Raw genomic sequence first — 25,786 nt, forward strand, 5'->3', positions numbered from 1 at the left:
TAACCATTGATTTCCATAGGGCAGTGTTTCCCAACCCTGTTCCTGAAGGCACACCAACAGTCCACATTTTCAACCTCTCCCTAATCAAACACACCTGAATCATCTTATCATAACATCAGAAGAGACTCCAAAACCTGAAGTTAATGGGTCAGATAACGGAGACATCCAAAATATGTACTGTTGGTGTGCCTCCAGGAACAGGGTTGGGGAACACTGCCATGGGGAACACAAATGGAAGTCAACGTAACAGGGTTTTAGCTTGCTTTAAAATATTGGTAACACTTTACAATAACAGTACATGAATAATGATGTATTAATATGTCAACTAAACATTACTTTAGTATGAATTAATGATGAGTTAAGGCATGGGCTAATCATGAACTAACTTTAACTACAACATGAGTCACATGAGTTCAATAACGGCTACCTTAATTACTTGTTAGTTCATGTTGTTAATTAATGTATCAATTAAAGAGAATATTTCATGGTGGCAACACAGGCTTTATGTATTAATTAACATTTAGGTTTAAGCTGTAACCAAAATGAACTCATGAGCTGTTAATGTATAATTATGTCATGACTACTTGGAGGGTCACATCATCAACTCATCCTTAACTACTCATGTACTTGACAGAACCCTTTTCGGTAACACTTTAGTTAAGGTCACAATTCACACTGTTAACTACTGGCTTATAACTTGCCTATTATTAAGGTATTAACTGTTCATTAGTAGTTATAAAGTATGATCTTATTCTGCTTACCTAATCCTACCCAAAACCTAAACCTAACTTCCACCTTACTAACTATTAAGCAGCTAATTAGTCATTTATTAAGCTGGTAGTGTAAGTTAATGGTTTGTTAACACCGTTAATTGTGACCTAAAGTGTTACCCACTTTTCTATTGGTATTCAGTGTAAATGCACTAGATGGAAATGCATAAGGAGTTCATGAGTAGTTCAGAATGGGTTAATGAAGATGTACCCCTTCAAGTAAAGTCATGATATAATTGTACATTAACATATAATGAGTTCATTATGGTTAAATAGCACAAACTAATGTGGTAATTAATACATTAATTAACAAACATGCATGTACTAACAAGTAATTAAGGTAGCCGTTATTCACACATGAACTCATGTTGTAGCTAAAGTTAGTTCATGATTAGCACAGGCCTCATCATTAGTTCATACTAAAGTAATGTTTAGTTTACATATTAACACATCATTATTCATGTACTGTTCATTGTAAAGTGTTACCAAAATATCTTCTTTTGTGTTCAACAGAAGAAAGAAACTCAATCCAGTTTGAAACAAGTAAATAATTAGCACATGATGGCAAAATTTTCAGTTTTGGGTGAACTATCCTTTTAAATTCTCGAGGTGTCAAATATTGCATAATTATTTATTTTAATGTTGTAATAGTGTACTGATGTACGAAACTGAAACATCAAAGAAAACAATTAATATGAGCACAAGATCTGCCACTAAAACACTGCACAATAGCAGTTCACAAGCTGTTCTAATACCTTCAAAAGCTTTAGAAAGTTTTGCTCCATCAACACTCACACTGTGCAGCATTTGACCCTTTCAAGTGTATTAGAGCAACAGTAAATCTCGAAGAAAGCCTAAGCTAAACATATAAGAAAGAGCTTCTGCATGAGACTGACGTTGCTTAAATTCAAAAGGACGCAGGAAAACAATGGGCCTATTGGCATCGCCATAAAATCCAGTTTCTTTAAATGTTATGTTAGTGTCATGGCTAATTCCACTCATGTTATCCATATGCTGGCTACTCTGTGTAGCAACTCCATCCGACAGCCTGAAAAGCTCACATAATTCCAGACTGAGCTCGATTAAACCTCACAGCTCTTAAATGAATACAGTTTATGTGTGAAAAAGTGTGTGAAATCAGCGCACATAAACAGAGCAATAGAAAATGTTTCACTCTTGTACACGTTGTTCACTCATGTTGTAGAAAAGCTCATTAAAAGCACTTGGGATTAAAAATTAAAATCTAAAAAGCTTTCGCAAGTTTTTATCCAACAGATTTAGCTGTTGTTCTTTTAAATACAGTACTAAAGTCAGAATTGTGAGAAGTAAACTCAGAATTGAAAGATGTAAACTAAGAACCGCATGATAAATGCTCAGAATTGCAAGATGTAAATTTAAAAAAAAAAAAATCGCAAGATGAATACTCAGAATTGTGAGATGTAAATTAAAAATCGCAAGATGAATACTCAGAATTGTGAGATGTAACCCCAGAATTGGTAGATTTTTAAGGCAGCATTTACACTAGTGCATTTTTATATTAGAAGACTTGTTGCAGTTATGCCTGGTATCCACACTACTTTGGTATCTTCGACCCACAAAAATAAAGCATACTAAAAACACTGAAGATGCTGTTTTACTTTGGAAACACCAGTGACTGGACTTTTGTGTATCGTTCCCTGATTGGTCAAGCTCCTCTCATCTGACTATTACACTCGCTGTAGACTGCAAGTACGGATGCCGGCAAAACTGAGCTTAAATAAACCTCACAGCTGTCAAATTAATACAGTTGATGTGTGAGAAAGCGTGTGAAATCAGCGCACATAAACAGAGCAATAGAAAATGTTTCACTATTGTGCACGTTGTTCACTCATGTTGTAGAAAAGCTCATTAAAAGCACTTGGGATAAAAAATTTAATTTAAAAAGCTTTTGCAAGTTTTTATCCGACAGTTTTTAGTTGTTGTTCTTTTAAATACAGTACTAAAGTCACAATTGTGAGAAGTAAACTCAGAATTGCAAGATGTAAACTAAGAACTGCAAGATTAAGATTCGGAATTGTGAGACGTAACCCTAGAAATGGTCAATTTTAAGGCGGCATTTACACTAGTTTTAGATGCGTTGCAGTTATGCGTGGTATCCACACTGCTCTGGTATCTTCGACCCACAAAAATTAAGCATACTGAAAATACTGAAGATGCTCTTTTACTTTGGAAACACCGGTGACTGGACTTTTGGACTATTGTGTATCGTTTCTTGATTGGTCAAGCTCCTCTCATCTGACTACACAAGCTGTATACTGCAAGTACGGATGCCGGCAAAACTGAGCTCGATTAAAGTTCACAGCTCTTAAATGAATACAGTTGATGTGTGAGAATGCGTGTGAAATCAGTGCACATAAACAGAGCAATAGAAAATGTTTCACTATTGTACACGTTGGTCACTCATGTTGTATAGAAGCTCATTAAAAGGATTTAAAATTAAATTAACCGATAAGAACCCACTGTGATCCAGGTATCACAAACAATTGTAATTATCTGGAAAGGTCTTTTTAAAGAATTATCCCTCATTTTGAACTCGGGAAGTCTATTTTTAAACATGCTTAGGTTTCAACCCATTCAGCTATTCTAAAGTTTTAATAACATCCTAGATTACACTTACCGTGATTTTAATACATTTCTTGATCAAACTGATATAAAACAAGTTACGAAGATATTGTGGTGACATATATGTCACATTGGGCTGTTAACCTTAAATCAGTAGGCAAAATTTTATGTGAAATATTTGTCACATTGAGAAAAATGGTAATAAACTGCTCAATTAATTTAGCTGAGTAAATTATTTTAGTGTTATATATTTTCTACTGCTCATTTCAAAACATATATTAACAAAAAGTAAATAAAATAATGCCACATTAAATACATTCTGCAAAGTCCAAGCAACCACCACTGTCTGTGAGAAATGTGATGTGCGTCCTATGCTTCACTGAGGACAGGAATTGCTTCTAAAACTTCCATCTGCCCTTAATTACCAAGATAAAGGTGATAACAATGATTTGATCAGAATGAACATGTTTTTTTGCGCATACTCGAAATATTACACAAGGTATCCCATTGCTACCAATGTCTATGAGAACTGTGATATGCATCGTTGCTTCACCTGAGGATAGAATATTCCTTAAAAACTTGCATTTGCCATAAATTGGGAAGATAACAATGAAAACAATGGATAAACACTTTTTTTTCGTGCATCCAAGGAAAATGACACAAGGTCTCCCATGGTGGCTGACATGTAAAGCAATATGTATTGCACATTATACACATATTTGCAATGATATTTCACTATGTGCACTTTTGTTTTACTGAGCACTGCATGGTGTGTTTACAATTTTATTGCACACATTTTTGCGATGTTATTGCAATAAGTGCATTTTTTGTTGTATTGTTTCTTTACAGTTTTATTGCACATTATACACATTTTTGTATATTGTATATTGCAAAAGATGTGCATGCTTATTGAGCGTGAATAATCACATAACATGAATTTTAGGCTGTACAGTGTGCACAGAGACAGTAAAAATGCTGTTATGGATGAGAAGTTTTCATTCTAAAACCAGATTTTAATACAAAATGCACTAGTGGAAAAAAGTGGAAATTATGAAAACTTGAATTTTAGATGTAAACTTGGACCTATGAGATTTAAATTCAGAATTGTGAGATTCAAACTCAGAACTACTGAGTTGTAAACATGAAAGCATGTACTGTAATCTGGAATGGTGAGATATATTTACTCAGAACTATCAGATTTATAACTGCTCTGTCAACTTTTGATGTTGAAAATTCAACTCTGCAATTTTTACAGTGTGATTTTTGTTAACATTAGTAGTCTCAGAATGTAGAATGTACTGGCAGCTCATTACCAGGTTTTGTACCATAATTTACAACACCGACCCAGACAAGATATCACCTTAAACTATTAAAATTGTCAATAAAAGTCACTTTTTCAAACTTTTCCAGATCAAAACCATTTGGAGGAAAGATTAAGGTCCCATAATGCAGTTTAAAAGCCTAAATAAGTGAATAAAAAAGTTCACAAAAATGTCAATTTACAGATATATTTTACAGTGTTACTGGAGATTATGAGATGTAAACTTGCATTTTTAGATGGAAACTTGGAACTATGAGATTTAAATTCAGAAGAATTCAGATTTAAACTCAGAACTCTTGTATTTGAGTTGTAAACTGAGATTTCAGAGGCAAACTTGGAATTTAGAATTGTGAGATACTCAGAACTATGAGATTTAAACCTAGAATTATAAAATCTACACTCAAAATGTAGAATTCTGAGATGTAAACTCGAACATTGAGATGTGATCTCAGAATTCTGACGTGTCAATTTGAAAGTTGAAATTGTGAGACATGAACTGCAAGACGCAAACTTGAAACTGTAAGATCTAAACTCAGAACTGTGCGATGTAAATTTGGAATCGCAAGATGTAAACTTCGAACTGCGAGATTTAAAGCCAGAATTGTGAGGTATAAACTTGGAATTGCATGAAGAAAAAAAAGTCAGAATTCTGAGACGTAAACTCAGAACCACATGAAGAAGATAGAATTTTGAGTTTACATGTCACAATAATTACAAACTAAAGATGTATGTAACTATAATTACAACTAAAGAAAGCTAAAGATACAAACTGAGAAACTGAGAAACTGAGAAATTATGAGATGTTATGTGACAACTGTGAGTTTCTCCCTTAAAACTTTAAGATATACACTCACAGTACTGAGGAGAAATAAACTGACGATTCACCACAAATGTAAAAAAAAGGTTTTTGTATATAATTCATGCTTTTTTCTGTGAAACAAAAATGTGTTTTGGGCAGGTAAATACATTTTAGCCTGTGCAAAACCCAAGCATACAGTATGCATTATGTTTAATCCTTAACTTAAGGATTCACAGAACAAAAACAGATGGGTTTGTAATGACCTTACAATATGCATGATTCCAAAATTAAACCATTCTTTCTCGCAGTTAAAAACTAAGAGATCCAACAGTAGACTACTGTAGAATACTATGAAGAAAAATTCACAGACCTTTACATTCAAAGTGATCGTGAAGAATCTGGATCACTGAAGCAGTGCAGTCTGGGCAGCAGGAAGCCATGAGGGTCGGAAGGGAAGAGAAAGGCCCAGGAGAGACACAGCAGGAGCACTTAAACAGAGCAAAGGTTAAAGTCAGAAATACTAACAGAAGCTCTTTGCACATGCAGCACCAAGGCCTGATCTTGCATATTAGCCAGTGCCTTTTCACATGCACCTCACAAATTCTTCTTACTCTCCATCTTCAGAATGAGTTATCACTGCATTTATTGAGCAGGGCCCATTTGAAAAAATAAAGATTCATAGTAAATCTGCCTCTCATCTGTTCTGTATTTTGATGAATGTCCTTTTTGATGTTGTATTGAGCTTGATCCTTCCATTTCATTACATCAAGACAACAGCCTTTTTGTTTTGAACATTCAAATGGTTATTGTACTGAAAATTAAAATACTATGATTGTTTACTGAAGCTGATTTCACAACTGTATGACAGACTGATTTCTACGGAACAGATTTTGAAAATCACTGACAATTAAATATTGTGACCACAGCGAGCTTTTTGACTCCTCTTAACTCTTTATTGGTTGGTTGGGTGGGTGGGTGGTTGGGTGGTTGGACGTCTGTTGGGTTGGGTGGGTCGGTTGGTTCGGGTGGGTCGGTTTGTGGGTGGGTAGGTGGGTTTGTGAGTCGGTCAGTCGAGTCGGTCGTTGTTTGGTTGGGTGGGTTGGTCGGTCGGTCGGTCAGTCAGTGGGGTGGTTGGTTGGTTGGTGGGTGGGTGGTTGGGTGAGTAGTCGGGTGGTTGGGTGGGTGGTTGGGTGGGTGGGTAGTTGGGTGGTTGGGTGGGTTGGTTGGGTGGTCGGGTAGTTGGTTGGGTGGGTGGTCGGTTGGATGGTTGGTTGGGTGGGTGACCGGGTTGGTTGGTTGGTTGGTTGGTCGGTTGGGTTGGTGCGTGGGTGGTTGGTCGGGTGGGTAGTTGGCTGGGTGGTTGCTCGGGTGGTTGGCCGGTCGGTTGGTCAGGTGGTTGGTTGGGTGGTTGGTTGGTTGGTTGGGTGGATGGTCGGGTGGTTGGTTAGGTAAGTAGTCGGGTGGTTGGTTGGTCGGTCGGGTGGTTGGTTGGTTGATTGATTGGGTAGTTGGTTGGGTGCTTGGCTGACTGACTGATTGAATTCATGTAAAAATTAAACCAAAATGATTTTGGAATGTATTTTAAAAAGAAAAAGATTACACAAACTTTCTATAAAAAAAGCAAAAATTTACACTGAAATGGAAACACATAATTAAATTAATATAATCAGTATATGAATATTTCAATGACAATTTTGGTGATTTATTACTGGTGTATATCATTATTACCAATATACAGTATTTTTGAATGTATTTTAATTAAAAAAACAAAATTAAGGCTATATTCAGTATTTTTTTTTATATCTGACCCAAATTTACGTTTATACGTTGTTTAGGTGAAAATGTCATATAACATCAACAAATGTAAACCAACCCTCAAACTCACACAAACAGAATGAACTGGAAACCGCACAATTATATTACTTTAAGTTAATATTTGTATTCTTTTCAACAAAATAAAGGAATTAAAATTAAATAAATTATGACAAAATAGGAATTATTAGGTAAAAGAACCTACAGTTCGCACTACTTATCCAGTATACACTGGCTAAAGGCGCTTCAGTGTGTGCAATAGTGAAAATCTGTGGAATTTTAGAGAGAAGATCAGCAGCAGAGGTCAAAGTAAAGGACAGACACTAAAGTCAACGCCCACAGTTTAGAGAGTCAAGTCCGATTACCACTTCGGCCCTGTTTGGAAATGTGATCACCGCAGGAGAGCCACAAGGGGAATAAGGGACAGGAGAAACACAATTAAAGTGCTCCTTAAAGACATGTTTGTGGCCTTGGGTCCCAATGCAGCTTGCAGCGTTGTATTACCTGCGACTCTGGTTAGCTTTTATCACCGCTAACAACATCGGTGTGATGCTGCAAAAAGGCTTTCAGCATCACAGACATCCTCTTTTTCCTCATCCTCCATCACACCTCTTCCTCCCACAGGATATTCATCCTTCGCAAGTGTGTTAAATCACATTAATACCGTTTTTTAACCAGCGGGCTTCTCTATTATTCATGGCAGAGGCAAAGTCAAACATTCCCATTTAAAGATTTTACACTTGTTTGACCAGGAGTATGTCCGATATTCGTGTACAGCATCTCAGAGAAAATGAGCGGAGGGGAGGGGAAGGACAGATGCCATCTGCTGTTTTTTTTTCCTGCAGCTTCCTATGCGAGAGAGGGAGGAAAAAGATAAAGAGAGCTGAAAGAAAGAGAGATCCAATCACTCCTCCGATGGGGACCTTTGAAGGTTGCCAGTCGGTGTGGGCCGCACATGCTGACCGGTGTGACCATGGAGAGACTGGGCTGGCTATGCCAACGCTTTTATCACACACTTACCCCCGTCCCACATCAAACAAACACTGTCTGGAAGGACACTGACGTGGGCAGATAGAAGATAGACTGCTTAGGCCACATTAAAGGGATAACTCACTCAGAAAAATTCTTACTTGTTGGTACATTTTGCCAGAATTAATAGCCCTCCTGAATTATTAGCCCACTTGTATATTTTCCCCCATTTCTGTTTAATGGAAAGAAGTTTTTTTAAGGCTTTACACCAGAGATGTCAAACTCAATTCCTGGAGGGCCGCAGCCCTGCACAGTTTAGTTCCAACCCTAATTAAACACAGCTCATCAAACTTATCAAGTCTTTCAGTCTTGTTTGAAACCTACAGGTAAGTGTGTTGAAGCAGGGCTGGAACTAAACTGTGCAGGGCTGCGGCCCTCCACAAATTGAGTTTGATCTTCCCTGCTTCACAAGGTTAATTAGTTGAGTTTGTTCTGTAGACAATGCAAAAAAATATTGCTTAAGGGGGCTAAAATATTGACCTTAAAATGGTTTTAAATATATTAAAAAGTGCTTTTATTCTAGCTAAAAAAACCAAATAAGACTAGAAGAAAAATATTATCAGAAATACTGTGAAAAATTATTAGAAGGGCTAATAATTGAGCTCAATGGTATACAGAGAAAACAAATTAAATATCTGTGAAAAAGTGAAATGACTAAAGAAACTGAACATTATTTATGATATTATTATCTTGTAACAGGTAACAAATTTGTTTTGCGTATACTGTTGAAGTCAGAATTATTAGCCCCCCCTGTTTATTTTTGTTAATTTCTGTTTAACAGAGATATTTTTTCAACACATTTCTAAACATGATAGTTTTAATAACTCATTTCTAATAACTGATTTATTTTATCTTTGCCATGATGACAGTAAATAATATTTGACTAGATATTTTTCAAGACACTTCTATACAGCTTCAAGTGACATTTAAAGGCTTAACTAGGTTAATGAGGCTAACTAGGCAGGTTAGGGTAATTAGGCAAGTTATTGTATAATGATGTTTGTTCTGTCGACTATCAAAAAAAATTGCTTAAAGGGGCTAATAATTTTGACCTTAAAATGGATTTTAAAAAATTTAAAACTGCTTTTATTCTAGCCAAAATAAAACAAATAAGACTTTTTCCAGAAGAAAAATATTATCAGACATACTGTGAAAATTTACTTGCCCTGTTAAACATCATTTGGGAAATATTTAAAGAAGAAAAGAAAATTCAAAGGGGGCTATTAAATCTGACTTAAACTGATTATATAATGTTCAGTGTAATTGAGTACATCCCATTATGAAAATTTATAAAAATGGATAATATATTTTGGTGCATTTAAGCAAAAAGGATTTATTAAACAGATTTTAGTCATCAAACATCTTTAGAAGAAGAAAGATAATACAATTAAATTAATGCAAAATGTAAAAATATGTTCACAAAATTATTATTTTTTTTTGTTTCTCTTGATTTTTCCTCTTTTTAATTATTTTATTTAATATTTTCCCTAACATATAAATTTAATTATATATGTATATATACTACCTGACATAAGTTTTGTCGCCTATCCAGGTTTTGGGAACAACACAAAAGAAGAAGTGGTTTATGTGAAAGGTAAAGGCCTCTTACGCTTATTTTAGCAATCTAAAACATGATCATGCCTTGATTTTTAATTATTTAATCAGACAAAATTAGACTAAAGTCTTGCCACTTAACAGAAAGAATGTACAGTATAGAATATAAATAATTAATTTAATTGTATTTAAATAATTGAATTTAATTTGATTAATAAATTAATATTGTGTATGACTCCCATGAGCTTGGAGGACTGCATCCATACATCTCTGCAAAGACTCAAATAATTATTAATAGAGTTATCTGAAATGGCAAAGAACGTGTTCTTGCAGGACTCCCAGAGTTCATCAATATTCTTTGGATTCATATTCAATGCCTCCTCTTACCCCAGACATGCTTAATAATGTTAATGTCTGGTGACTGGGCTGGATAATCCTGGAGCACATTAACCTTCTTTGCTTTCAGGAACTTTTATGTGGAGGCTGATGTATAAGAAGAAGCGCTATATCCTGCTGAAGAATTTGCCCTCTCCTGTGGTTTGTAATGAAATGGACAGCACAAATGTATTGATACCTCAGGCTGTTGATGTTGCCATCCACTTTGCAGATCTCTCGCACGCCCCCATGCTGAATCCCCAAACCATAATTTTTCCTTCACTAAACTTCTGTGAGAATCTTTGGTCCATGCGGGTTCCAATAGGTCTTCTGCAGTATTTGTGATGATTGGGATGCAGCTCAACAGATGATCAGAAAAATCTACCTTCTGACACTTTTCCAAATAATCACTAGAAGTCATGTTAGTATTTGTTGCTCTTACAGCTGAGACTGATGACAAGACTTTTGTCAGGTAGTGTGTAATATATATTTTATATATGTAATCTGTTTTGGATTGACTCTTAAGATGCATTTGCATGATAATTCAAAATACCAAGCACTAATTTCATTTTAGAAAATTAAACACATAATAATAAATAAAATAAATATTAAAAAAAATGTAATGTGATTTAACCTCCAATAAATCATTTAGCATTGACTTCAACAAACTGACATTAAAACTACAACAATGGCCTCAGCAGAAGCTACCAGTGAAGACAAATCAGTGTTAAAGGTCACAACCACATCCATCAGTATTATCGGCACCTTGTTTACTTGTGACATCACATCCAGTGTTAACCAAACTATGAGCATCACTCCAACAAGTTCTCACTCACTCACACAAGACTAATGACTTTAAGCTACTTTCACTCGTGCTCTGGGCAACCTCCCTCCTTTCCCCTGTAAAAATTTAATGACACAAGCTGGAAGAACCGAGGGGTTTGAGGTGATGAGGAGGCAAGAGGTCAGACTTCCTGGCTTGATTTAGCCCAGCTTAAACAAAGACACCTCGTTCGTTTTCAGTTCCTAATATGGCTGCATGACATTGGAAAAAAGTGACATTACAATATTTTATTGTACTGCTATATGTATTGCAACATGAATTTATTCACCACTGCACCATAACTTTATATTCTATACTGTACTTTATTTCTGTTAAGTGACAAGACTTTTGTCTAAGCAAAGCCAGACCTAACTGGCCTAATTAAGTGATTCAACATCAAGGCATGATCATATTTTATTTTGGTAAAATAAGCGTAATATAGAGGCCTTTGCCTTTCATATAAGCCACTTCTGATACCAAATGATCAACTAGAAGCCAAGTTATTATTTGTGGATCCTAAAACTTGGATAGGTGACAAGACTTTTGTCAGGAGTGAATGTAAATCTTTCACTCGGTCAAACTTTGCAATGTCTCTACAAACCACATGCTTTCTAAAAATGTGGTTCCTGGTTAATTATATCCCCAACTCAACATTGCAGATCCTACAATATGTCATTTCAGCATCGATATCACAATTTACACAACAGTTCTGTCTGGTTCTTGAATCTGATTGGCTGATAGCCATGCAATATTCTGCAAATAACAGCACTTGTCAAGCCTCTTAACCCTTCACCCTTGTGTATTATTCCGCCCACATATAGTATAGCGACAAGCAGAGCACAATCTACAGTTTGAGAAATATTGCTGCTGTTGGACAACATAATGTACTTTTCAGGCATTTTATTCGAGAATGTAGTTGTCTAGATTACAACTATGCAGTTTATTTATAAGGATAGTGCCTATTTTTAAATATTTATAATTTCTGAGAGATAGTCGGCGTCCATTAGCCTGTCTTTGAGCAAAGACGTTTGACGATGTTCATCCACGAGATGGCAACAGAGACAGCATAATAAGCCCTAAGAGAAAACAGTGTAATTTCAAACTATACAGCTGATCAAATCATTATAAATAGGAAGTCATATAATTAGAAAGTCATTAAATAGGTTAATGACTTTCTTAACCTATTAAGAAAGCTATTCTTAACCAATCGCTCCCTTTTGTATGTTGTAGTGCTGTATTTATACCATAGTAGCTTTGTGATCTTTCGATTGCAACAGAGGAATACTGGGAAATCTCTGTAGACTGATGGCAATTCATGCCGTTCAGCCTTATAATCTTAAATTGTGAGCAAATCACCTGTTTTGTCATCACTTTAGACATTACGCTGACGTTAGTGAATGAGCAACGGTTTCTGCTGTTCTGACGTCGAAGAAAGTAGTTCCTCTTACAAAAGGGTTTTGAGACTGTCTGTGTTTGATTTTCTTTTTTTATGTACACGATTATGCCGTCAAACTGTTGTTAAAACGCAACATCACACTCGTAGCAGTGCAATGTGGCTGTATATCATCACTGGTGGGATACCAGTTGCTCGTTTGCTCATCTGCAACAGTCACATCGCAGAATGCGCAATGTTGGGTTTATATGTTGGTATTGTATTTCAGCAAGAGCCATAATTCCAAAAACATGAGACTTAATGATTTTAACCATAATAGAGTGAAAGAGTATCACCTGCATGTGTTTTAAGGCCTGTGACTGCATTTAGACACAAGAAATTGTACCAACTGTAACTATAATAAAGTTTTGTTTTATTTACCTCTTCATACAAAAAAAGACTATTCAGTATTATCTTATATGATGATTACATTTTTGTACCTAAATACTGTTTGACTCCCTAAAAATACAAAGCAATGTATATTTAACTTTTTTCTTTGTTCTACTGTATTTATCTATACTTTTAATAAGAATAAGAATACATTTTATTCTAAAACCCAAAGCGCTAGAACAATAGAGAAATCAACTAAAATACAAGGATTCAATGTAGAAAATTATACAATATTAACACATTACAGTCATCAAGAATCTAAAAATGAAGTCTTATAAAGAGTTTTTGACATCTTAAAGCTAGCTGGTGTGGAAGCATTTTTTTCAGTACAAGCATTCCATAACCTGGGAGCAGCAACAGAGAACGCTCTCTCCCCCATTGATTTTAATCTACAGGGTGGCTGTTGAAGAGTGAGAGAATCCGGAGACTGCAGGGAACCAGAAGGTGTGTACTGAGAGACAATGTCACAGATGTAGGAAGGAGCTTTTAATTTGTTTAGTATATTTTATATAAGATACACACCCAGAATAATCGCAAATCAGTCTAAATGAAATAAATTCTGTCCAAATGGAGATATTCAAGCTATCTGGTGAAATTATATTCATATATTGCAGAAAAACTAAATATTGCAATGTCATATTTTTCCAATATCGTGCAGCCCTACTAGTTACAATATAATAATTATACTGTGCAGCCCTAATGAGCCTAATCTAAGATAGTCTGACACCCTCTTCACTGAACACTACAGTCTGTCCTCCCTGCTACACACCGCCTGATCCCAAGCCTGTCCCCAGGTCAGGGCAAAAAAAGGGTAAAGGGAAGGGATGGTGGGATAGAGGAGTGCAGCGAGCCGGAGCTGCATTTGAACTTAACCTTCATGTGCCCCAAGACGGACGTGGCAATTAGCACCAGGGCTCAGCATCAAAAAGAACAGCGCAGCGTGAAGCTTGTCTAATTAGTCATATGAACGGAGGCTCTGGCTTGGCCACTGCATGCCTGTCAGGCCGGGATTGCTTGCTTTCGGAGGGGGGGGATATGGAGGCACTTCTCACGGGTGAAAAGTGGAAAAAGCTTCTCTGCTTTTCTTTGAACCAGCCTGATGCAACAGGACTGATTTCACTGGCCTAGAATTTTAAGGTCATTACTAACCATGGCAACTTAATGCAGCTGACTGGATGTTTTACTTCTCCCGTCGAGGCCTCTGAATGGAGGATGATTGTTGTATTTCGCGCCTCTGGATTAAAGCTGAATATTATTAATCCACTTATTGTAGGCCTGACTGGAATTTTTTATTGCTGACAATATAATTCACACTTGATAGGGATTGATTTTTAATTGGGAAAATGTGCATCTGGGTGGCTGCTGGAAACAAAATGTTTTGTTGACGCCCGTTTCTTTTTGGACCTATTGGTCTATTTGGACTTATGTCACTGATTTGGTGAAAAAAAACACACAAAATTACATATTTTCAATGTAAAAATTAATTGTTGACTTGATTTTTTTTTACCTTTTATCACATTCTTTAACATGTGAATGAATGGTAACAACATTGGCTTTAATGCATTGTTAGATTTTTGTTGTTTCTCCCCAATTTACTGTTGGTTGCTGTTTTTGTCCCATTGACTTCCATTATAACCACATTTGATGGTGCATAAACAGTCTTTGTTTTTATTTACTTCATGTAGTTCTGAGAGCTGAGATGCATGTTTTGATTTTGTCAGACACATCAAGGTAAGTGCGCAAAGGTCACTCTCACACACACATACACACACTTTAATTTGCTGTTGTACTCCATATAAAATCCACAAACTAAGTTTTTTTTTGCACAGGCCTATCTAAAGGGTTAATGGTGCCAAAAGATGATCAACAGTAAAAATTACTAATGTTAGCTCTTCACAACAGGGAAACCAACAACCATCAAAAATGCATGATTATATGGTGTCATGATTTTGCAATAAAAAATGTGGTTATAATGGAATTCAATGTGGCAAAAACAGCCACCAACAGTAAATTAGGGAGAAAAAAACTAAAATCTATCAAAAACAATGCATCAAAGGCAACGTTGTTTCACATGTCCAAGACTTTGATCAGGAATGAGGTTAAGTAACAGATTTATGTAAAAAAAATAAAAATGTTCATTTATCTGATGCTTTTGCAGTTTAATTTAATTTATGTTTTCATCTCGAACATAACAAAAGGGTAGTATATTTGCAGAGTGTATCGTTAACGTTTTTTTTATTCAAAGCATTTCCTCAAAATATGTGTCAAAATAAGATTTGACATTAAAAAATTATTCTGCTAGCTGAAACACCGAAAAAATTATTGCCAAATTAACATGCAAAATCACCCCAGACAGAGTGGATAAAAACATCCCCAACAACTCATATTGTATAAAAGCAAACATAAAAATATTTAAATAATGAGAATAATCTAAAATAATTAAAAGCCTAGATATTTCATTATTTTGTGCAGCTTTAACCTTTCAGTATTAAAATAGGCCTATGATTTTCAATAATAATCCACATATTATTTTCATTTAATATTCTGAAGTCTTTAACGTTACTCACATTCACACTGCCCTTAAGAAAATGAACATGGTTTTAATAGCAAAATCACAGTACTCATGGATTTCAAACAAAGTTTTAGTCCAAACATCATGTTACACTATGCTTATTGCAGAAACATTTTTTGGTTCATTTGTTTGTCGAAAGACCAACCTCTCTCACTGACAAAGGTCCAGAATGTGTCCCATACATGAGCTCATTTGTCCTATTTTGACTCCTATGCCATCATAAATTGTGAAAATAATAAAAAGAAGGCTAACACGAAGGAAATTTTGAATGTGCTGGCCAGTTTGCTATTTAAATGAATGATATTTAAATGGGAATATGCTAGTTTTTACTTTAAAACTTAAACAAATTCCTTTTTTTTTTTTCAAATGATTTATGATGTAATTGGTGTATATGTAGCCTATATGCTGTAAATGATAATTGATGTAAATCTTTAGGAAATGTTTTTGGTATATCAAAAAATATGGTAATGATGGCCATCCAAAAAGCAAATCCAGCAAAAAAAAAAAAAAAGAGTGCTTAAAATGTCACTAAAATACAACCTATTTAAACCTCACAATTAAATTGAAAATAAGGCAAATAACTGCAAAAAGGTCCACTTTTTAAGAAAAGAAAGAACCACCTTTTTTACCAAACTGGCTACACGCCTGTAAAAAAACATAGTTCGTGTTTGTATGGGTGATCAATTGTTGGGGATAATTTGATTTGGTCAATAGCCAAAATGGGTTGAAAATACTGTATGGTGCATTTAGATTAACTGATTCCATATTGTAATAAGCAATCGTTAGTTATTCCAAAGTGATTGTGTTTGTTGGCTTACCATCGTATAGGTTATTCGCTTTTCCGATGTAAACAATGATTAAACAGTCGTTTGTTGATCGCAATCCTTGTTTTGTAAGTTAATACCGTAATCGAAATGTCTGTCCGGTTTATTTTAAACAGTTCCTGTTTGTTAGGATGACGTTTTGCCTGTTTAAAAACAGTGTTGCCAGATGTCGCAAGAAATCAACTAAGGACAATTTTATGCATCGTCCCAAAACTGCACAATGAAAAGAAAAAAATGACGTTGCATTTTTTAATTTCATTATTTACTTTTTAATCACACACCAAAAAATTTGGAGTGTAACACACTCAATGTAACCCATCATAAAACACTCAAATAATATCCAAGACAACAAAGAAATATAAGCTAAAATTAATTTAAACGTGTGAGACTTCCAATTCCAAGTCTCTTAATATGCTAATTAATATGCAGTAAGTTTACCGTATATTATAATAAATAATATATTAATATTATAAATAATAAATAATAATACATTATTACCAAACAGCACTATTTCTAAATATAAAGCAGCATTAAGTCACAATTGACTTTGCCTGATGTTAGCCTAAAAAAGGAGGACGTGGAAATAACTGTATCATTTATCATCATATTTGTGTTTATTTTTAGCATAATTTAAAAAACTATTAATAAGGGGACAACATATTTCAGTTTGAACAGCAGGTGGACTGATTACAACAGGGAAAAGGTTGTTCAAGCACTAAATAGCAAGCCGTAAAACTATAAGTCGCTTATAATATGTGGACATGGCAACACTGCACCTGACGGGCACGTTTCGGGGTTTGCTGCATCTTTAAAAGTCGCCTTTGGCCGGCTGGCACATCGGCCCCGAAAGTGTGAATAATATTCAGTAAGGAGTTACGCTAAGTGGGAAAGCTTTTAGCACATTATCCGCTGGCAATTGCACACTAATCTAATTTTTTTCCAGCCAAGGTCCCTTATAATATATCTGCAGCATTGGATTTGCATTTGAGTGTCGCCTTAATGGGTTTAAACGCTGTAGATCTGGGGCTCGTGCGTCTCTCCGGAGAGAGTGACATTGAGGATCAGCTGATTCTTCAAGCGGAAAAAACACAAGAGTCAGCGCTTTTAGGAGATATATTTATGTTCATAGACACGAGCGCGCGCAGAAAGTGATAGTTATCAAAAAATCATGTATCAGGCATGGTGGAAAAACAAATTTACTGTGTAGGCTACATTCAGATAAGTAGATGTCAATCAAACTTAACATAAATGGGTTCTTTTAAAAGTGCATTTAAAGGTCGTGCAAAGTCTCATCACGTTAACAGCTGAACCCTGGTTTATCCACAACCCGACAAGTGCTTTATTTGTGGGAAACGTGTTGGTTTAAATCTGCAGTAATGATTTCAGCAAGCTTGATCACTATAAGCTTGCTAAAGTGTTTGACTCAACAAAGGGCCTGTGTCTCGGCTTTGGCATCAATGGAGAGCGGGGTGGCTTGAGGTGGCGTCTAGACAGGATTTGTTCTTATCGAAAGTTCAGAAGGATAAGGCAAAATAAAAAACAACTATAGAGAGTTTCTAATTATAAGGAATATTGCTGAATCGATGAAAATGACAGCAAACATAAGACAAGCCTACTAATAAAAAAAATAAAATTATAATTTATTATTATGATGAAAATTATAATTTTTCTGGGCGTTAATTATTAGTTATACTAGTTAGTCAAATTAGTAGCCCTATAGGTGTTTTTATATTAGTAATAAATGTTTTGAAAACAATTATGATGTTTTAGCATACAAAATATACTCCCTAAAATATATAACCTAGCTAAAATACTAAATATTTTAGTTATTGAAATAATTATTGAAATCGGTGCATACATTTGTCTTCATAAGATGTTGGCATTTAAATTGTCATGTATGATGGAAGCTGATACAAAACCAGCCTTTTTGTGTGTTTTCAAATAGTGACGTGTAAAACTGTGATTGTTTATTGTTTTGTTTTGTTTTTTTGCATGTTAATCTCATGTATATTAATAAAGTAATTCTGACGTTGCGTGTCAACCTTAAATCACATAAATTAATATTCATAAACCACTCCTTCATCATAAAAGTATTCGCCAGCTCACAGCCGCCCACTCACCGGCGGCCAATCAGGAAAACATGCGTCACTCACATAAGTTAATATTAATAAACCAATCCTTCACCGTAGTAGGAATAAACTCAGCACAGACAGTGGAGGGTGTTGAAGAGCCAATGATCTAAAAGCAACACAACGATTGGTCGTATTCGCGCACGGCGGAGGAGCTTGCGAAATTAAGGGTACTGCAAGTGTCCAACACTTACAATGAAAGCCTGCTTGCTCAAGAAGGAGACTGGAGAACGACACACAATGTCCCAATCCATTTGGAAGTAACTCACGCAACAGCATATAACCTGCAATCTTCATAGTGTAAAATATCGTCTTGCTATTTAAAGTCGTTTCGGAGTTTTTATCTGGACGTTTCTGCTGTTGAGAATAGTTTTGAGCGCTCGCATCATGGAGTACACCTCTTCCCCAAAACCTCAGCTCTCTTCCAGGGCGAACGCTTTCTCCATAGCCGCGCTCATGTCAAGTGGAAAAACCAAGGACAAGGAGTCTGAGGAAAACACCATAAAGCCGCTGGGTAAGAGAAGATCCGACTCTTGAACAATGAAAGTTTGATGCAGCGTGTTATGTGCTTTGCAAAAATGTCATGAGACAAATCTGCACTTTAGACTTACGGTGACATGAGCATCAAAATAGAGTTTTTATTTTTAAAAGGAACATGAAATAACTTATGCACGGATAATGTCGAATGAGTGTTTAAATAACTAAGTTACACGGGATTTCAATTCTCCAGCAAATTTTGAGTAAATTGTGATTTGTCAACATGACAGGAACATTTTAATGTCTTTTTATAGGCTTATATAAAATTGCTATTTATAAAAAAAAAATTGATATATACAAGTCCGATATTGCATTTGACTAGTTTATGATGTTTTGTAAAGATGTGCGCTTTCCTATAGCAAATCAAAATTTGCCTAATAGATTAAAACATAAAGCGACAAATAATCTCGCACGCCAATCAGTTTATTTTATATTAAAAGATTACAATAAAACTAACAATGAACACTTAATTCGACTATTAGAACTAAAATATTTAAAACCATGAATAGTAGTGGGTTTTGTCGACTATATTTATGCTATGTTTGGATGCGATTGTGCTCTTTGTAACATTAAAACTCGGGCTAAATAATTAATATTAAAATGCAAACTGATAATGACAATACTACACGTTAGTAAATATTTAGACCTACATTTCCTACATTTTTTAAAAGCAAAATTTAATTAAGGCTGTGCTTATTTTTTGCTGTGGTTTGTGTTTTATCTAAATCTATAGTAACGTTGATACATTTTAAATTTCAGTAAATTTCACTATTAATTAGGCTATTAAGAAACTGAAGTAGGCTAAACGCTTTGAATTAAACATGATATTTTAAGAAAAAAAGACTCTAGTTTTAAGCTGATATTCGTTATTTATTTGAGTTGTTTTTCTTTTCAATTATATTAATATAAATGCACTGAAATTGCACGTAACTATGTAAATGAATATTTATAGGCTATATGTGCTAAGGAAAAGGCAATTAAATATGACATTTTTAAGTTAAGACTGATGTTGTTTTCCGTAAATCTTTTCATTGTGATTTTGCTTTATGCAGTAGCCTAATATTTCAACGTTTCATATAGGATTATATATTTTAATTATATAAACGTTTTATGTTGTTTCTGTGGCCTATTTTATTTTGATATTACAGAAAATGACATTTGCATGCTATGGCGCCCCACTTTTTCCCCAAAACAAACTTTCATCACATTTAAACGCACATAATCATGGTTATTGCTTTTTAAATTCAAGAACAATTCGTGGAAAAGTCGTCGTGCCATCCAAACCTCGGCGACCTCCCTTCGCTGGAGACCCACAGCGACTTCAGCAGCGGCGGCGGCACCGGCGCCCCGTTATGCACGGAGCCGCTCATCCCGACGACTCCCGGTGTGCCGAGCGAGGAGATGGCCAAGATCACCTGCAGCCTCGAGACCAAAGAGCTGTGGGACAAGTTTCACGAACTCGGCACTGAAATGATTATCACAAAGTCTGGAAGGTAAACAAAAGAAGTTAAATTAGCTTTAAACCAACGGATATATTTATGAGATAAACTGTAGCCTAATGAATGGACATTTAGGTTAGGCCTAAAAATAAAATGCTGTGTTGTTGTCACCCGACGTTAAAGCAAATATGGACAAACCCGAACGTTGGGTTAAAAAGTGTCATTTAAATTTGATTGACAAAATTAACCCAATGTTATGTTTGTCCAAATTTGGCCAAACAACCCAGCATTTTTAGTGTGTAACCTATTTCTGTCAACATTTAGTTGTATTTGATCTAAAAATATAAGACATTTCTTTAATTTCTGATTATCAAACTGAAAAGTAGGCTAATTTAAAATTAACTGGAAAAATGGTGGGTTTGTCCTTGACCCAACTTTGAGTTACAACAATTCAGCTTTTTTTAAAGAGTAACCTATTATTTTACAGGTCTATTTCTGTCAACGTTTAGATAAATATATTATGTTATGCGACATTTCTTAAATTTCTAATTTTAAAACTGAAAAGTGAGCTAATTTAAATATAATTGGAAAAATTATGGGTTTGTCCTTGACCTAACGTAGGTTTACAGCAACCCAGCATTTTTAGAGTGCAACCTAATATTTTACAGGTCTATTTCTGTCAAAATTTAGATATATTATTTTGCTACTAAAATATGTGACATTTCTTCAATTTCTAATTCTCAAACTGAAAAGTGTAGTCTAATTTAAATTTAATTAGGAAAATTATGGATTTGTCCTTGACCCAAGTATAATAACCCACCATTTTTAGAGTGTACCCTAATATTTTAAAGACAAAAATTTTACGAAAATATGCGACTTTATAATTTCTAAATACATCGTCGAACTATACTATAAACCATGTGCAGTCTTTTTTTTTAATGCGTATTATTTTGTTTCAACAGACGAATGTTTCCGACAATTCGTGTGTCATTTTCCGGAGTGGACCCAGACGCCAAATATATTGTGCTAATGGACATTGTTCCGGTGGACAATAAGAGATATCGATACGCCTACCACAGATCCTCATGGCTGGTGGCGGGAAAGGCAGATCCACCTTTACCTGCTAGGTAGCAATTTGTTTATTTAAAACGTTAATAATTGCTACATCTTTGTTAAAGTGTGAATTGTCGCTATAACTGAAAACGAAATAAATTATTTTGAAACAATTGATGCTGTCTTTCGATTTGAATAGATACAAATAATTTTATTGGAATTTCCAACGTTCCATTACTTTCTATTTTGGGCAAAGAGGCATTTTTTAAAGATTCAAATCGAAATTAAAGTTTATGAAATGGAGGCTTAAAGGGCTATAATGCTAAAAAGAAGACCATTAACTGAACAAATTATTTTACAGGTTATACGTTCATCCAGATTCGCCATTCACAGGAGAACAGCTGTTGAAACAAATGGTTTCTTTCGAAAAAGTGAAGCTTACAAATAACGAACTGGACCAGCACGGACACGTAAGTCAAAAGTTGTAGACTATTTAAAGCTCTTTACATTTCATTCTATATATGTCAAAAAACTGCCTTGATTTTAAAAAGAAAAAGGTTACTATATCTGAAAGAACACGGTACATTACACAAAATAATGTCTGTGAAGTCTAGTTTTTTCATTTATTCATTTTCACAATATTAGATTTTCCATATGCATACAGCATATTTGAAAGAATTAATTACAAAATGATGCAATTATAGAATTATGTTTGTAGTAAATGTATCTAAAGTAAATATTTTACCTTAATAATGCTGCAGTGTATTAAGACAATTCAATTGTATATTAAACTATTCTTGACCTTTGGTTAAAATAAATCCTGTTGTACATAATGAGCAAATATATACTAATGTATAGTCAAAATACAAAAGAAAATAGAACATGAAATTCTGTTTACATGTACAATTCAATTAAGGTTTTTTTATTTTTATTTATTATTATAATTTTTTTTTTACACGTGCAAGATTTAAATTGTATTTTGCTCATGTGGATACACCTGCTGTTTGAACATGTTTGGAATTTTTTTGTTTACTTTTATAATTTAAACAAAACAGATTTATTAAACAGATATATTTATTAAAATAATATTTTAGTCACCCAAATTTAGAAATTGCAAAAATAAATTACAACGTACAACATTTCAACTAAATTGTTCAATTTTTTTTCTTCTCTTAATTTTTCCTCTTTTTAAAATTTGTATTTAATATTTTTCTATAACAAATACATTTGGGTGTACTAGTTTTTAGATCGTTATGGTAAGTAAATTTTGTTAGATAAGCTGCAGATTTGGCTTCAGTACTGACTAATCTAATGTTTATGCACAAAAATAATATTGTATAGCTTCATATTAAAAATATGAATTTAAAAGATGGATTTGCGAGGGGTGTAACTATACAATTTTCATCACAGTATCATCAGGGGCGGATTTAACAAGTAAGCAAGACAAGCGGCCACTCGGGCCCTAGGAAATATGGGGGCCCCCAATAAATATCTAGATGTATAAATTTTATCTAGTATGAACTATATATAACATTGTTTTTTACCATATTTTTTATGGTGAGAGTTAAACAAATTTAGTTGTATTAATATTATTTAGTATACAATCAAATACAATAATGTAATGTTATGTAATAATAATAATATTACCAAATAAAATATCCATCATGAAGCAGTCCAGCAAACAAATCATTAAAAATATATATATATTTATTATTTTTAGTTGTAAATTCTTTTTAAGAAAACTAATCACTTAAAATGTAAAGATTGTTTTGATTTAAAATGTCGAAAAGATGATTGAGCTATATATATATATATATATATATATATATATATATATATATATATATATATATATATATAAAACAGCAATATAAATAAAAATGAAATAAAAGTAGAAAGGGTGCATTTCAGGACATTGACCCCATGGCTGAAATTGCTTAGGGCCCCAAAATCACTAAATGTGGCTGATTATCATGCAATAAACAGTATCACCAATTAAAATGTGTATCTTTTTCTAACAGATCATTCTAAACTCCATGCACAAGTACCAACCCAGAGTTCATATCATCAAAAAGAAAGACCACACCGCGTCTCTGCTAAATCTGAAGTCTGAGGAGTTTCGTACGTTCGTCTTCACCGAGACCGTATTCACTGCGGTAACTGCTTACCAGAACCAGCTGGTGAGTACAAAATACACCATATTTATAGAGCTTATATACAGTTGAAGTCAGAATTATTAGCCCCCCTTTATATTATTTTCCCCAGTTTCTATTTAACGAAACAAAGATTTTTAATTTCTAAACATAAGTTTTAATAATTTATTTCTAATAACTGATTTCTTTTATCTTTGCCATGATGACAGTAAATAATATTTGAATATTTATTTTTCAAGATGCCATTATTCAGCTTAAAGTGCAGTTTACAGGCTTAACTAGGTTATAATTAACCTATGGGTTAGGTATATTAGGTAGGTAATTAAGCAAGTTAGGGTAATGAGGCAAGTAATTGTATAACAGTGTTTGTTCTGTAGACCTTTGAAAATGATATTGCTTAAGGGGGCTGATAATATTGACCTTAAATTTTTTTAACTGCTTTTATTCGAGCCGAAATAAAACAAATAAGACTTTCTCCAGAAGAAAAAATATTATAGGAAATACTGTGAAAAATTCTTGGGAAATATTTGAAAAGGAAAAATCACAGGAGGGCGAATAATTCTGATTTCAACTGTGTATATATAGGCTATATTTCCCCCATTGTATCTTATAATTCTGTTCTGTGAGCCATTATAGTATTTTGAATACGGAATGAACTGAGTGTATTTTGACAGCAGTTAGAAATGGATTCACTTTTAGCACAACAATTTACTGGAAGACATCAGTCATAGCATCCGGACTTATGTTTAATTTACTGCCCATGGCTTGATGTGGGAGAGGAAAGGATCTGCTTTAATTTAGTTGTTTCCTCTTTGGGCTGCAGATAACCAGACTGAAGATTGACAGCAACCCGTTTGCCAAAGGCTTCAGAGACTCCTCCAGACTCACGGATATTGAGAGGTATGAGGAATTCTGCTGTTTGCGCTCAGCTCATTTCTGACCGCCAGGAGTGTGTGTGTGTGTGTGTGTGTGTGTGTGTGTGTGTGTGTGTGTGTGTGTGTGTGTGTGTGTGTGTGTGTGTGTGTGTGTGTGTGTGTGTGTGTGTGTGTGTGTGTGTGTGTGTGTGTGTGTGTGTGTGTGTGTGTGTGTGTGAGTGTGTGTGTGAGTGAGAGCTCAGACGAACATTCAGCCAAACTCATTAACAACTGCACAAGTGGCTTTTCATTAGAGTCTCATTAGAGATGAGCGTGGGCTGGTTCAATGAAAGGAGGAGAAAACAAGCTGAAAACAAGCTAGAAAAAACTGTAAACCTAAAACATGTGCTGAAATTCAAGACAATGTAAGCCAACAAAATCTAAATTGATAGAAAATGCAAAATCTAGAATAAATATTTAGCACGAACTGATGCTATCTGTGACCTTGGACAACAAAACTAGTCTTATGTTGCACGGGTATGTTTTTGGCAATGGAAAACTGTTTATTTCATTCAATAATTTTCCTTGGGCTTAGTCCCATTAATCATCACGAGTCTCCACAGTGGAATGAACCGCAAATCTAGCATATGTTTTACACAGTGGATGCCCCTCCAGATGAAACCCAATAGTGGGAAACATCTATACACACTCATTCACATACACATACACATACAGTACAGCCAATTTCATTCATTCATTAATTTTCTTTTTGGCTTATTCCCTTTATTAATCTAGGGTCGCCACAGCGGAATGAACCGCCAACTTATCTAGCATATGTTTTACACAGCGGATGTCCTTCCAGCCACAACCTAGTACTGGGAAACATCCATACACACTCATTCACACACATACACTACGGTCAATTTAGTTTATTCAATTCACCTATAGTGCATGTCTTTGGACTGTGGGGAAAACCGGAGCACACGGAGGATATTTATTTATTTATTTATTTTAGTTAAAATATTTTTGATTAATTCATATTTTTTTAATTTTCCAAAATGAAAAAAATTAATATTAAGATCATTTTCCATAAAAATATTTAGAAAATTTACTAAAACATTGTACCTACTGAAAACACATCAAAACAAATAACAAATGTTGACAAATTTAAGACAATTTTCTCAATATTTAGATTACTTTAACCCTCCAGATTCCAGATTCTCAGATATCTTGGTCAAAAAAATGTATTTTATCATAACTAACCATACTTAGTTACTCCCAGGGCCATATATATCAAAGTTTGTTTTTAGTCGCACCAT

General features: G+C 34.5%; 1 protein-coding gene across 1 annotated transcript in view; it reads left to right on the forward strand.

Moving 5' to 3' along the window:
• The first annotated feature begins 18,663 nt into the window (after positions 1-18,663).
• Positions 18,664-25,786, forward strand: part of tbx20 (T-box transcription factor 20) — a 20,473-nt gene continuing 13,350 nt past the window's right edge. Inside the window, exons 1-6 of the mRNA XM_056474623.1 lie at positions 18,664-18,945; positions 20,218-20,461; positions 21,370-21,534; positions 21,822-21,930; positions 23,482-23,640; positions 24,437-24,513. Of these exons, the coding sequence (XP_056330598.1) occupies positions 18,819-18,945; positions 20,218-20,461; positions 21,370-21,534; positions 21,822-21,930; positions 23,482-23,640; positions 24,437-24,513 (881 nt within the window). The 5' untranslated portion in view covers positions 18,664-18,818. The remainder of the gene's footprint in view (positions 18,946-20,217; positions 20,462-21,369; positions 21,535-21,821; positions 21,931-23,481; positions 23,641-24,436; positions 24,514-25,786) is intronic.

This window comes from Danio aesculapii, chromosome 16 (genome assembly GCF_903798145.1).
Source record: "Danio aesculapii chromosome 16, fDanAes4.1, whole genome shotgun sequence".
NCBI classification, from domain to species: Eukaryota; Metazoa; Chordata; class Actinopteri; order Cypriniformes; family Danionidae; genus Danio; species Danio aesculapii.